Genomic DNA, 13177 nt, shown 5'->3' on the forward strand with positions numbered 1-13177 from the left:
TGAATCCTGAGATCCATATAGTCTTAATACACAGGCCACCAGATTCCTGTAGGTAACAGGTTAATTCCAGACATTTGACACCCTACTATGGCACTGCATCACAGGATTGGTCACTTACAAGAGATTATTCTTCACAGATGAAAACTGATTGTGGAACGATCTTCCACCAGACATCATCAGCTGCATCCCTCTCAAGTTCTTCAACCAGAGGCTACAGGAAATCCAACTCGATTGAGAAACCAGGATCTTAAACTGCACATAGTGACTCTGCTAATATTTGAACGGCACTGTATACAATTATGTAAGTATCTGTACCGTGCCTGCTGCCACACTATTGCCTAGCACATTGATACACCTATGGTGTACTGTACTACATGCAGGAAGAAGGCATCTGTTCAAAAGAGGAGGAGCACTATAGAGTGATAGATAAGACTGCTGGTCTCAAGTAACAGAAAATCCCAAGACACCAGTCTTCAGCCTGTGGCCTGCATCCTTGGACATGATTACTCTTCTCTATATGTCCCGCTTGACCCTGGTGTATCGCTGGGTGTATTCCTGGGTGTATATCTCTTCCATTTGTCCCTCTTGACCCTGGTGTATCGCTGGGTGTATTCCTGGGTGTATATCTCTTCCATTTGTCCCTCTTGACCCTGGTGTATCGCTGGGTGTATTCCTCAAAATAGCTGGTGTCATGATAATGGCAGGGCCATTTTGGAAACACAATGCTTACACCGAAGACACTAGCACCAGATAAATAAGGCCATAGAGGACAGTAGTCACACAGCACATACCCCTGATGTAAGTACAGTATGTGCCATAACCAAGTCACTTGGCATACAAACAGCACACAGAAAGTAGGTTATCTGGAGATACTAGCCATGCACTGATTGAAGTCCAAGATGTATATTCCATTTGCAAGTGCAACATACAGGCAGTGATAATTATGTTGGATGCTGTACACTGGTGACTTTGATCTGGCCCCCACGTAGATGGTCTAAATGAGAGAGAGAGAAAACATGACAGAACGTCTTGACAAATTATTGAAACCTCAGAAAGAGGAAATATCTGGAACTGACATAAAATGACATGATGAAACTGTAACCATGAAATCAATACTGCAATGGCATACTCAAATATCATTTGCTGCATTACATGTGCACACCAAAGTGCCACAAAAACTCTTCGAAAACAAACAAACAAACAAATGTTCACTTGTCTCCAGTACACATCCTTCTTTTCCCTTTGGATTATCAAATCTAGTAATCCCTTGAACTTCTTCATAATGGAAAGGATAATTACTGGGTTCAAACGACTATGGACAGGTCTCCCGGGCATTACTTGAATCCTATTTAACGCATTGAGGACGAGTCCCGAGTAGACTCAGGCAAGTATCTATCGGAAATGTGTGTTGTAGCAAAATCAGCCCGTCGTCAACGGGTCAATACATAGAGTGAGAGTGGGTATGGTCAAACTTATTGTTAAACAACACTCTGAACACTTGTGCTCCTATCATGCAGGGGGCGAAAAAACCCAAAATAACAATTCATGGAACACCTGTAATCCAAAACATCTGATAAAGTCTTTGAAAATTAACTACCTGATTCAGGTATTGTTCAGTTTTCAAAAGTTGTCCATGCAATTTGTCCCACACCATTCCCCTAAACATACCACGAAATAAAGAAAACAGTGAGAATTGACAATCGGGTAAACACAGACCTGAGAAAATATTGACTTTGAAGTTGAAATGCTACAAAGCATGTAGGAGACTGGACTTTTACACCAAATTGGTCTAACACTGCAGTACTATCCTTTATGTGATCCAAAAAGTTTCAAACTTCAAAACATTGTAAGTCATTCACATTTGGACATGAGATAGTCAGGACATTAAACTTTTGACTTATATACCAGTCAAGATATCTTATTTTACAGGCAGTAATTTTGTAAGCAGTTTGCAAAGGGTTGCAACATATCAATTCCATGTGGAGCCAAGTGTCACACTTAAATTTGATATAACTGGCCTCACAAGACAATCATACAGAGTTAGAGATAGACTATTCCATAAAGAAACAAGATGATCACCAAAAAAAACATTGCATGCATTTTTTCTCCATTGCAGTTGCACCATTACAGTTTGTGGCTGAGGCCACTCTTACACATGAACTTTTATTAAAAAAAAAGAAAAGAAAAAAGCATTCCATCTACTTTGTAGTTTGCTACTGCGTTCATGTAATCATACCTGGAGACACGTGTCACTTCTCCGCTTGTCCCAGAATCGCACAACTCCGTGTCGGCACGAGCCGGCAGCTATGAAATTGTTGTTGTCTGACGAAAGGCAGTAGACCACATTATCACTTGGCTCCTCAAACTCCAGGGTGGGCACTCTGAATACAGGACAGCATGAGCGGGACATGGAAGTGGTCACTTTACTGCTCAGTTGGACCTACTATCAGCCATTAATACATTTATAAAGTCTTTGGAGAAATTTACTTCAAAAAAATAATGATCTGCCCACCATCAAAATGGCAACTCTAAATTTTCCTGCAAAATTTATGTGAAATGAAATGAAATGAAACTTTAAAAATTGTGAAAGAGCAAAGTTCACCACATCCAGGCCACAAGGAAGATTACATTGAACTGGTGTACAGTCATGTAATCTACACGAAATTTATAGAGATATCTAAAAAAAAAGAAAAAAATCTGGCCAATTTGAGAAACAGGAAATTTAATCTTCTAAAATATGTTGCTAATTTAAAAATAAGTTGTAAATTTAGCAATCAAGAGGGTAACAAATATTATACAACCAAAACAAACCATTATAAATGACAAACAAATGTCTTGAATGTAAAAGATTTTACTATGCCTTATAAAACACTCAAATTTGCGAAAATTTCTTGCCATGTAAAGTTCTTAATTTACAGTATGTAAAGTGATGGTTGAGACTCTTTTTTCAGGATGCTATAATTGGCTGATAATATTTTCTGTTGCGTGCTGAGAAAGCGATGATGTTCATCCATTGTCAGAACTGAAAAGCGAACTACAGTGTAAGTGGTATAGGCATGAACAAAATCCACCGACGGAGGAAGATGGTACATGGCTAAGAAATAAACTGACCTTGGTGTGCGAATATCCCACTGTCTGATGTACGTATCATACCCAGCAGACAGAAGGCTCTGGGGAGACTCAAACTGTAAGTCCAGGATCCCGGCACCTTTCCGTTTGTTCTCACCAAGAACCAGAGAGAGCTTGTGCCTTTCATAAGAACACACAGAAATGCAATGTTTTTTTCATTTGCTACAACAGACTGAATACCTTTCTAAATATATCACTTAAAGATAATAAAAAGTTTTGGTACCTCAAAAGTTTCCTTGAATTTCCTTGTCTTAGTTTGTGTTTCAGGTTAAAGTACCTTTCATATAACTAACACTGTGAGACTTACTCGCCCCAAAGTGCTCTCATGTCTTAGTAATCATGCAATTAACTGCGACCAGCAGCCCATACGCATAGCGACCAGCAGTCCCATACGCATAGCGTAATCGGGCTTCGCATTGTAGCATTCAGGATCATGACAGATTTAGTATTGAAGGATAAATGTCAGTCGCCACGCACAGAGTTATCACAAATGTATAAATGTGACAAATATCATACTGCCTTGAAAATGACAACAAAACGGATCGTACTTACTGTATTTACATCATGTGAAAAAAACACACACATGTACACAGCCTGCACATAAAAACATTTGTGCTGCTGGATTCATATTCTTAAAAACGAATAAAACATTTTGCCATTTACTATACAAATTTGGAATGATTGAATGCTTGACTGTAATGAGAGTTTGACTTGATAAAGTCTCTTAAATTGTTCAAATTCATGAAATTCATGAAATTCTTCCGTCGAGGTGCAACTGATTGACAAACTGCCCTACGTCGACGTACATAAGCACTGAATTTGTTGCTGTTTTAGGTCTAGACTTTTGAGCGAGAGAGGTTTGTGGTAACACCATGTGTATGTCATCCTTGAAAGGACTGTTGATTAGTCACAGAACCTAGAGAGAGTCAAGGTGGAGGAGGGAGGGACATAGGGAGAGTGCAAGGAGGGCAAATAGTGACAGTCGAAGGGCAGCGTGAGCTGGAAGTTGAGGTTGCACTGATGGAGATGGGAATAGGAGAAAGGGACAGTTGTAATGAAGATTGGAGTGAAAATCAGGTAATGAGTTCAGAAGTCAGTGTAAGGAGAAAGATGAACGAGAAATGATTAATGATAGGAGGAAGGAGTAGGCTGGAAAATCACAGAGATAAGAGAGAAAAGTGAAAAAGATGTGATTTTCTGATGATGTATTCAATCACAAAGTGAAGAGAGAGAAAAAGTTGAAAATGAGCCTACATTTTTTGTGGTATATGTATCAACAAGTGTTTCCTGTCCTTCAATTACCCATACAAGTTTTACAAGTTTAAATCTTTCACTACCATGGGTAGCCTGTTTGCATTCATTGTCTTTAGGAGTTTAAATTGGCTGTCCTGGCAGGCATTGACACCACTGCACATCAACAAGAAAGCAATGGCCACCTGTACATTATCATCTGAAACTCAATCTAGATGCATTTAAGTTGGCACCTGGCAGTGACTCTTGTCAAGGCAACAGGATACACTCACAAATGGAGAGGGTTGACTGACCTAGGTTGCTAACTATAGCGTATTCTCCAGCAGCGTCTATGATGTTCAAGAAAAATGTGCGCAAGATATGGTGAATAATCTACTTACGATTCAAGGTCCCACAGCTTTAGGGAATTGAGATCACTGTTGCCTGATGAGCCGACAGCAAGTAACCTGGCAAGCAAGGAAAAAAAAAAATGAAGAAAACGTGAGCTTCAATCAACATTGACTGACAAATTGTGGAAAATTTGCTTCAGCTCTCTATCCTTATCACCGTAACCCTGTAACTTTCATTGGTATCCCATCTGTGGAAAATATCACTGGCATTTCAAGATTGTGGACTGAAGAGGGCTACCATTTGGTAAACTTCAGTTCAGGTGGTTCTCATTGAAAACTGGAATTTATAAAATGATAAAGCAGATCATGTGACCAGACACTTATTTTTCCTAACATGTACATGTATTCTGCTTACGACCAGTCATGAATAAAAACACAAAGTTTCTCAAATCATCTAACAGTCTTCTTGGGGGGAAAAATGTCTTCCAGATTTACTTTGCTTTAAAAGACATCTATTGCATACTTTAATACACAAACGTTATTTCACACACGATGAGATGAGTAGATACTATTGGACGTTTTGTTTGATAAACGTATACAGTCTTGCTTTGAAATTACATCCTCACTTTGTGACTAAATTTTTTCATTTTTGAACAGGCTCCAGTGGGATGCCTCATGTGATGATCTGCTAAATATTTACGCTGTCAAGCTTTTTTTCACGGTCATCTTCAATCGAGTACATACAGGTTGATCGAATGTAACTATTTTAACACTTGTTGAAATAAGAAATATTTTGGTGGCTTCATAAATTGATCTTATCACTCAAATATAAAAGGGTTGGCCACGGAGAAAGTGGAATGAAGCATGTTTGCATCTACATCACGGAAAGGCTTGAGGTAAACAAATTATGTTTTGGCAAACCTTCGTTCAATCTTCCAAATGATATATTTGATTTTGTTCGATGCTTTCTCTGGTAATGCGTATGCATGAAATTCTTGATGTTATTATTGTCATATGAAATATGAATAAATGTATTTTAAAAGAAAAAGAAATTTCCATATTTCGAGAATGTAAAGATACATTTGAAGTCCATAAAGAAAGAAACTTGAAACACCTCCCAACCTGTCACAGGGATCCAGTTGAACAGACCACACCCGGTCATCCATTCGGATGTGATGTACGAGCCTTCCGTCGGACCGACTCCACATGCGCACACCAATGTTGTTGGTGCCCCCAATCAGGAGCGTCCTGGTGGCATCCACACTCATCACGGCGGATCGGGTGCTGGGTGTGGTCACCAACCTTGCGCCACTCGACTTGTCCCAAACCAGCACCTGACCATCCCTATTTTGGAGAGAGGATATCACTTTTTTTAGTAATTTGATGATGTCGAATACCCATATTTGTATGGGTTATGGTGTGCTGATGACCCTCAGGGCCGAAACTGAAATATTTAAAACAAGCCAGGAATTTCACAATTCATTCCAATGCAAGTTTTTAAAATCTAATGTGCTGTCACTGGCAATTTGTTTTGTATAATAAAACGTATAAACTGATCTACATAATCTAAACATCTCTCTACACTGTATCTATGCAAATATATTATATACAACAAAATATCAAGCACACATAAACACATAAAAACTCTTGCGTACTAATTCCTGACCTGCTACAACTAATGACATCATTGTGTTTGACCAGAAAGCGATTGACATCCTGGGAATGTCCAGTGAACTTGACCACATTCTTGGCATTGTGGTGGATGGCCAGTCTCTTGTTTTCCTTCAAACGATGCTTGGTGATGTCACTCATCACGCTGATGTACAGGTGGTCCTCTGTTAGCTGCAGCCATGGTAACAATCTGAAGAGGCATGGTAAGAATGGTGTGGAAATAGGGGCACAACAAACATTATTAGGTGTGCAAACTACGTGTGACTTGTTTCTGTTATATAGGTAAATGATTATGCACCAGTACTGCAGAGTTATCTATTCACTTTAAACAAATTGCAGACCTATGTTTACAAAAACGAGGCACTTTTTTTTTTGCACTATACAAAGGAATACATAAGGTGTCATCACTTTAGGCCCCCCACTTTTTTTACCCCGGAAGTGCGTAAGTGGCACTAGAAAGAAATAGATAAACCTTGAAGGTGAGCGCGGTAATGTTATGTTTTTGTGCTGAAGACCTTTTTTTTTTGGGGGGGGGGGGGGGGCTTGTCAGCTGAAGAAACCCGGAAGTGGCACTAGAAGTTGTGCTGAAGGCCTTTTTGTTTTTCCTTTTTTTCTTGTTAGCTCATGAAACCCGGAAGTGCCCCCCCCCCCCCCCCCCCCCCCACTTTTGAAAACGTTTCGCCGGCAGTGTTGGTTACAACGACACACCATGGCTGGTGTTCTTGTTGAGCTATTCATGGCTTACTCAAAAGAAAAAAATCTCAATGATTAGGAATACCAATGATAACTCACAGTTAGCTTACTATCAGAGCATTTTTTCACAGTCCCTAATGTTTGATGATTTTCAGACATTCACTATCATCAACTTTATATCAAAGTTAACTTGAAGTAAAGCCAGCCCCATATAACCCCAACTCATATCTCTTTATCAGAGGACTTGCTTTATCAGATATGCATACTCACTTGGTCTTGAATCTGAGTGACACATGTTCACTGCATTTACCATGATGCCAGTGGTGTGCTATCCGGCACCTGTCTCTTAGTGAAAGGCTTGATGTTCTGCGGAAGAATTGACACATCATGAATATGTTAAGTAAGAAGGGGTTAATCACTTCAAGGAAGTACCTGTTGCAAGAAAATCTTGATGCAACAGTAGCAATAATATCAGCGAATATTGTAGCAACCAGCACTCGGTAGCTGGATCTATCAAACTGGTTATTTGAGAATAGACCTTATTGACAAGTTTGACCTATACAACAGTCAAGCTGCATTGAAACAAGCAGGGGAATGACAGATAGGATGAATTTACTGCAAGCGTGGGGTTACCAATCATCATTTACCAACTTACATTCCATCAGTTACGTCGCCAGAAGTGTGTGAGTCAAAGTTGATGTACTCCAGACCCTTCTTTCTCCAGATGGCTAGGTCGCAGCAGATCTCCCAGAGCTGTTTGCAGGTGCCCGAGACCTCAGCCAAGTCCGCCACTGGCAGGAGATCTAGCACACAGATGACTACCTCAGTGGGCAGTTTCAGGATGTGGGGTTCTTCTTCAGGTGCATTGTCCACCTCTCCATTCATGGTTGACACAGCGAGGTTCACACTTTGTTCGCTTGTCATTCTCTGTTGATAAAGTGGATATAACATTGCATATAGAGCTACATTTAGAGAACCCATCAGTCTGTTGCATATTACTGCCTTTGATGAAACTGCCTATAAAACTAGGAACAATGTAGGCCCTGTAAATTAATGGGAGGCTATCATGTGAAGAAAATGATTATCTCACATATCATCCTACACTTGCATACTTAAAGGTGCATGGTCCCGGTGTTTTAGTCAAATGCGTATGCGGGCGCACGGCACAAGTTTCCTATAGAGACCTACGCTATCGACTCCTCCTTAGCGCTTACGCTTTGGCCCACTTCCCCCGAGTCCGAAGAAGTCCAATCCACTGTAGTCAGTGGTCCGATCACAGTTCGGCTCATGATTCGGCTGAGGGGGATGACAGCTTTAGCAAACTTCTTTTGTGATGTCATAATAACAAGCACATATGCACGCACCCTGGCATTATTACAGACTGCGCGATGCGCAGAAAAGGCAACAAAGGCAACGTTACTTAGCAACACCTACAATGTATGCACTTTACTCTTGATGACAGCTCAACTTCGGTAATCTTCGTATCAATGCTAACAGTGATCGGCAGTATCATCAACAGCGCCCTCTACACTACCGGGACTATGCCCCTTTAAGACCCAGGGTTGATTAAATTTACTGTTTGTTGTGACATAAAGCAAGGTGCTCATAATTCAACCATAACAGCTTCCAAAATTTGATCTCCTGCTACATGACATCTTTGATGTAAACCTATGCTTCCACGTGCAGTCAAAGTTTAGCACAGGAGGTCAAACCTGGGTGCAGCTTATCTAATGGAGTACAAAGTTGCATCAAGCCAACTGTATTCCACATATGCAATTATCAGCACAATAAAAATTGCAAAATATGTCTCTCTTCTATGTACGGTCTATTGAGCTCAAGGAAAAGACGTCACCATGTAAACTGCATGTAAATTAATGAAAAAGTGTTTATCTTCCAGTAAATGAACGGTAGTGGAGTGGTGACCAAACTCCCAGTTATCCTACTCTTTCCGACATCAAATCATCCATTTAATATCATTATTATCACTATTATTATTATTATCATTATTATCATTATACATTGTTCTTCATAGCTTTCTTTAAGAGAAAAAGACTACCCGATATCATCTATGTAGGGTAAAGACACTATTGACGAGAGGCAGGCCATGTGTAAAAACCATAATAAAAGGTATCCATGGATGCTACTTCTCCTTCCATCGAGTCCTGGCACCTGTGCATGACGGGCACCTGCTAGTGCTACTGCCTCAAGATTCTTCTTCTTCTTCTTCCAAGTAAGTACAAACTGCCCTTAGCATACTATCTTACCTGTACTTATCAAGTGCCTGGATGAAAAGTGCGGGTAAAAAGATCACTACAGATTCTATGTGTTGCTAAAAAAGACAGAAGAGGCTTAAGCTTAACGAAGCCTAATTTGTTGCACCCCCTGTTTGAAGATCTTGTAGAAGTTGTACATCACTACATGTATATGCAGGTATGGTATTACCGGACACCATGGTATTACCGGACATGCACATTTTGCGTACTAATGACATTCTGTACGGGCGAGACTTCATAGATTAGCCTCACAGAACTTTGTGTGGACGGAAATCGCAAAAAACGCGACATAAAAATGTAAAAACATGAAGAAATTCACATTTTACCTCAAATTTACAGTTAAGTGACCCGCACCTCGTCATAGTTAATATTCATGCATGTTTGAATCACATTTCGTAACTGAAATTCTATGAAATCCCACTCACATACAGGAAGAATGCTGATGAAGATTCCGATAGAACCAAAAGTTCACTGATCGATATCGGAAATTTGTAGCTATCATCCTCAAACGCAAACGATGCGGAATAGTGCACTGAGGAAGGGGCCCGCAACTTGTCACCCGCGCATGCAGCTCCCATAGACAAAGCACGTACCAGGTAAAATAGAAGTTGTCGATTTCTCACAAGGTTTTATTGCGTGAACTGTTCGAAATGTTCAAGACAGACATTTTACTGTAAAATACGAAATTTGAGCCTCATTTGCCAATTTTTTCTTTGTCATCGTTGAGAATGTGTACGATGATTTGTGGGATGAATTGTGATTTCTAGTGCAAGGACTAGGTGCGAAAGACGTCGATTATTTCATTGCGAAAATAGTGTCCGGTAATACAATGCGATTTTGCATCGCGCAAAAAGACAACTTTTTTTAGAGGGGTATGTTTGAAGCATATTTTATAAAAACTGGAGTGAACAATTGACATAAGTTGGCTGAATTTGTAATTTCCAGGAGTCTGTGAATAAGTGGTGTTATTTTTAGCCGAAATTTCATCCTCTGAGTACGAAATTGAAAGCCACGAAAAAAAAAAGCGTCCGGTGATTTAAGGTGATACGATCTACTCTCCTATGTAGAGAGGTGCTATTAGTTGGTGGTATTTAAGAGTTCCATCATAGTTTAAAGGGACTGTACAGTACTGGTTGAGGTAGGAATTCATGTTTTGAACATTCCTAAGTGAGATAATGAAAAGCCTCGTATAAAATATGAAAGAGCTTGTAATTTTAAGGATTCAACATTTATTTGATGAAAATTGGTTTTCCAATGGCTGAGATATCCAAAAAAGTGCTAATAATAAAAGGCGACATGCCGCAACTTTATTAGGATCTCTTTGTTTCACCTTGTTTTTGGATATCTCAGCCATTTCAAAACCGATTTTCATCGAATAAACTTTTGATACCCCTTAGAACTGCATTCCCCCTTACATCTAAGTCATAGACTGCTATAGAGTGGTTTCTGAATAGACCTATCTCGCAAAATGTTGAAAGCTAAATCTACACCTCGACCAGAACTGTACACACCATTTAATCTATATTGGTAAGTTGACATTTGGAAGCTGTCTAACTACGCATGCGACTTGACAGCAGATACAACGTATATCAGAAGTAAACTAAAAATACTAGAACGCTAGTGCCATGGAATCCAATGGATAGATCTAGACTACGTGCATTAAAGTTAGACGGTTTACTTAGTCCCATGTGTGTATATTTACCCGAGTGTGACCATTTCTTCTGTCACCAGCACAAGATACAGATGGTAACTACAGGTCTATAGCCATTTTTACTTCCGTTCACGATCTGGAATCTTGAATGCTTGGTCGCTTCACCAAATTTGAAGTTGTTCCGCAGTATATATGAAGAGAGCTCTGAAATTACTTCCCACAGAGAAATTAATGATTAACCTACGTTCACCGAACACTTGCACTCGCTGCTAGCTGCTCTGTATGTTAGCGTACGGTACTTGACGTCACTTTCCTGCAGAGCTCTCATATCGCGTGTGTGATGCGGTACGGTTTTTGGCAATCACCGCTGGAAGTTGGATTGCGCAATAAACGACGCTCCTTCCGGGATGCGATACGGGAGAAATGAAATCACGATATAATGTACAAATGTATTACCCAAAACATGGACCTACAACGAACTGAAACTGAAAAAAGAAGAAGAAAAAAAAAAAACAGACCAAAAAAAAAAAAAACAACTAAAAAACTAAAAAAGTAAAAAACAACAGCAAAACCATGACACACACATGTACACTTCCTCTCTCCCCCTCTCTGTATAGGCCTATATAATATAGCCTATCGTTTCACAGCCACTGCTAAATAAGATTACTGCATGAAACCAATATCTGATAAAAAAACAACATTCATTTAGAATTTATATGATTGTGTAAAAGTATAAGAGTTGAGGGGTGAAGTGATGTAAGCCTACAGAGCAACAATAACAGTAGTACATAGGCATATAGGCCTAATAAAGACCAACCATGGTGCTACAAGCAAAATATGACAAAGAAATCGAACCAATTAACAAAAATATCAGTACCAGATTTGTGACATGGCTAGACTTGCCTATTGCAAGTAGCTAGGTCTTACATTTTTTGTTTGTTTATTTATGTTTTGTAACTCAAGGTCCTAAAGGTCTTATGACAGACTCCCATACAAGCATAAACTCCTTTAAAAATGAATTCTTACAACACAAATACTCAGTTTCTGAACCTTATCAGAGAAGTTCGTCTTGACTTTTTCATGACGAAAGGTCTGAAAAGTGTTTGATTCTTGTATGATTCAGGGGTCGTGGAATGTTTTACATTGATGGGGGGTTGCCTGTCAAGATGAAATAAGACATCCCTTCCATACTCCCCCCCCCCCCCCCCCCCCCTTAGACATGAAAAATCTAAGGGCGGATCCTTTGGAAATTCATGAGTGTTGTGATTTGTCCCCTTTTTTTCCGATTTTTTTTCCAGGAGCCTCCCCCTCCCCCAAGAAAGTGTGTGTGTGTGTGTGTGTGTGTGTGTGTGTGTGTGTGTGTGTGTATGTGGGGGGGGGGGCTGCAGCTACCCCCCCTTGCAACTTTAAACTAGCGTTCACAGTGACTCAAACGACTTATCCTTTATACAGTAATTGCCGTTTCGATGTCAGCGTATTGGTAGGTCCCGTATTTTTACATTATTCTAACTCTTTTGGACTTTTCTTTTTCAAACACAGTGAAAGGGCATCATGCATTATCAGGAGCTGGGGAAAACTTACCTTTGACATTGTAACAAATTGACGAGTATGCATATAGCATGGGATTTAACAAAAATAAAGAATGAACCGGTCGTTCGATTGTTTTTCCTCAAATTTCCTCAACGTGCTATAATCTATGCATTCACATTTCTGTTTGGGATGATTCTCCTTTAATAAAGAAGCACACGACAGTTATTCAGGTTATAGGATATTCATGATCCTCACAACTGTAGGCGGTTCTACGGCAATTACCCCCTGGATAATTCCCTGACCCTAACCCTATAATCCTGAACCTAATTCTAACCCTAACCAAACTTCTAACCTTATCTTACCCTAACCGTAATCTTTATTCTTAACTTTATCACTAACCGATATCTAGCCCCCCCCCGGGGGGGGGGGGGGGGGGGGGGGGGGGCTAATTGCCCTGATGCGATGTAGGCCTGTATGAATTAAATGGACCATTCAGAGCTCTATCACGTTGTCACATCAAATATGTATAAAAATGAATTGGGAAGACAATCAAAGACAAGACTGAAAGCCAGACTCTTTGGTAAAACCTCCGAATTAAAGGTGATATTAATTACACCTACAGTTAATCCCTCGACAAACCACACTGGCCA

General features: G+C 39.9%; 1 protein-coding gene across 1 annotated transcript; it reads right to left on the reverse strand.

Moving 5' to 3' along the window:
* LOC139741632 (F-box/WD repeat-containing protein 4-like) lies at window positions 1–11254 on the reverse strand. Its single transcript, XM_071652211.1, has 9 exons — window positions 11049–11254; window positions 7729–8000; window positions 7344–7439; window positions 6376–6570; window positions 5832–6053; window positions 4761–4826; window positions 3112–3249; window positions 2237–2381; window positions 1–994 (listed from the first exon to the last, which is right to left on the reverse strand). The coding sequence occupies exons 2-9, from the start codon at window positions 7995–7997 to the stop codon at window positions 860–862; spliced, it is 1266 nt and encodes a 421-aa protein (XP_071508312.1). The 5' UTR covers window positions 7998–8000; window positions 11049–11254; the 3' UTR covers window positions 1–859.
* Between the last annotated feature and the right edge of the window lie 1923 nt (window positions 11255–13177).

This window comes from Diadema antillarum, unplaced genomic scaffold (genome assembly GCF_040938485.1).
Source record: "Diadema antillarum isolate AM-2024a unplaced genomic scaffold, OU_Dant_1.0 seq00000941_RagTag, whole genome shotgun sequence".
NCBI classification, from domain to species: Eukaryota; Metazoa; Echinodermata; class Echinoidea; order Diadematoida; family Diadematidae; genus Diadema; species Diadema antillarum.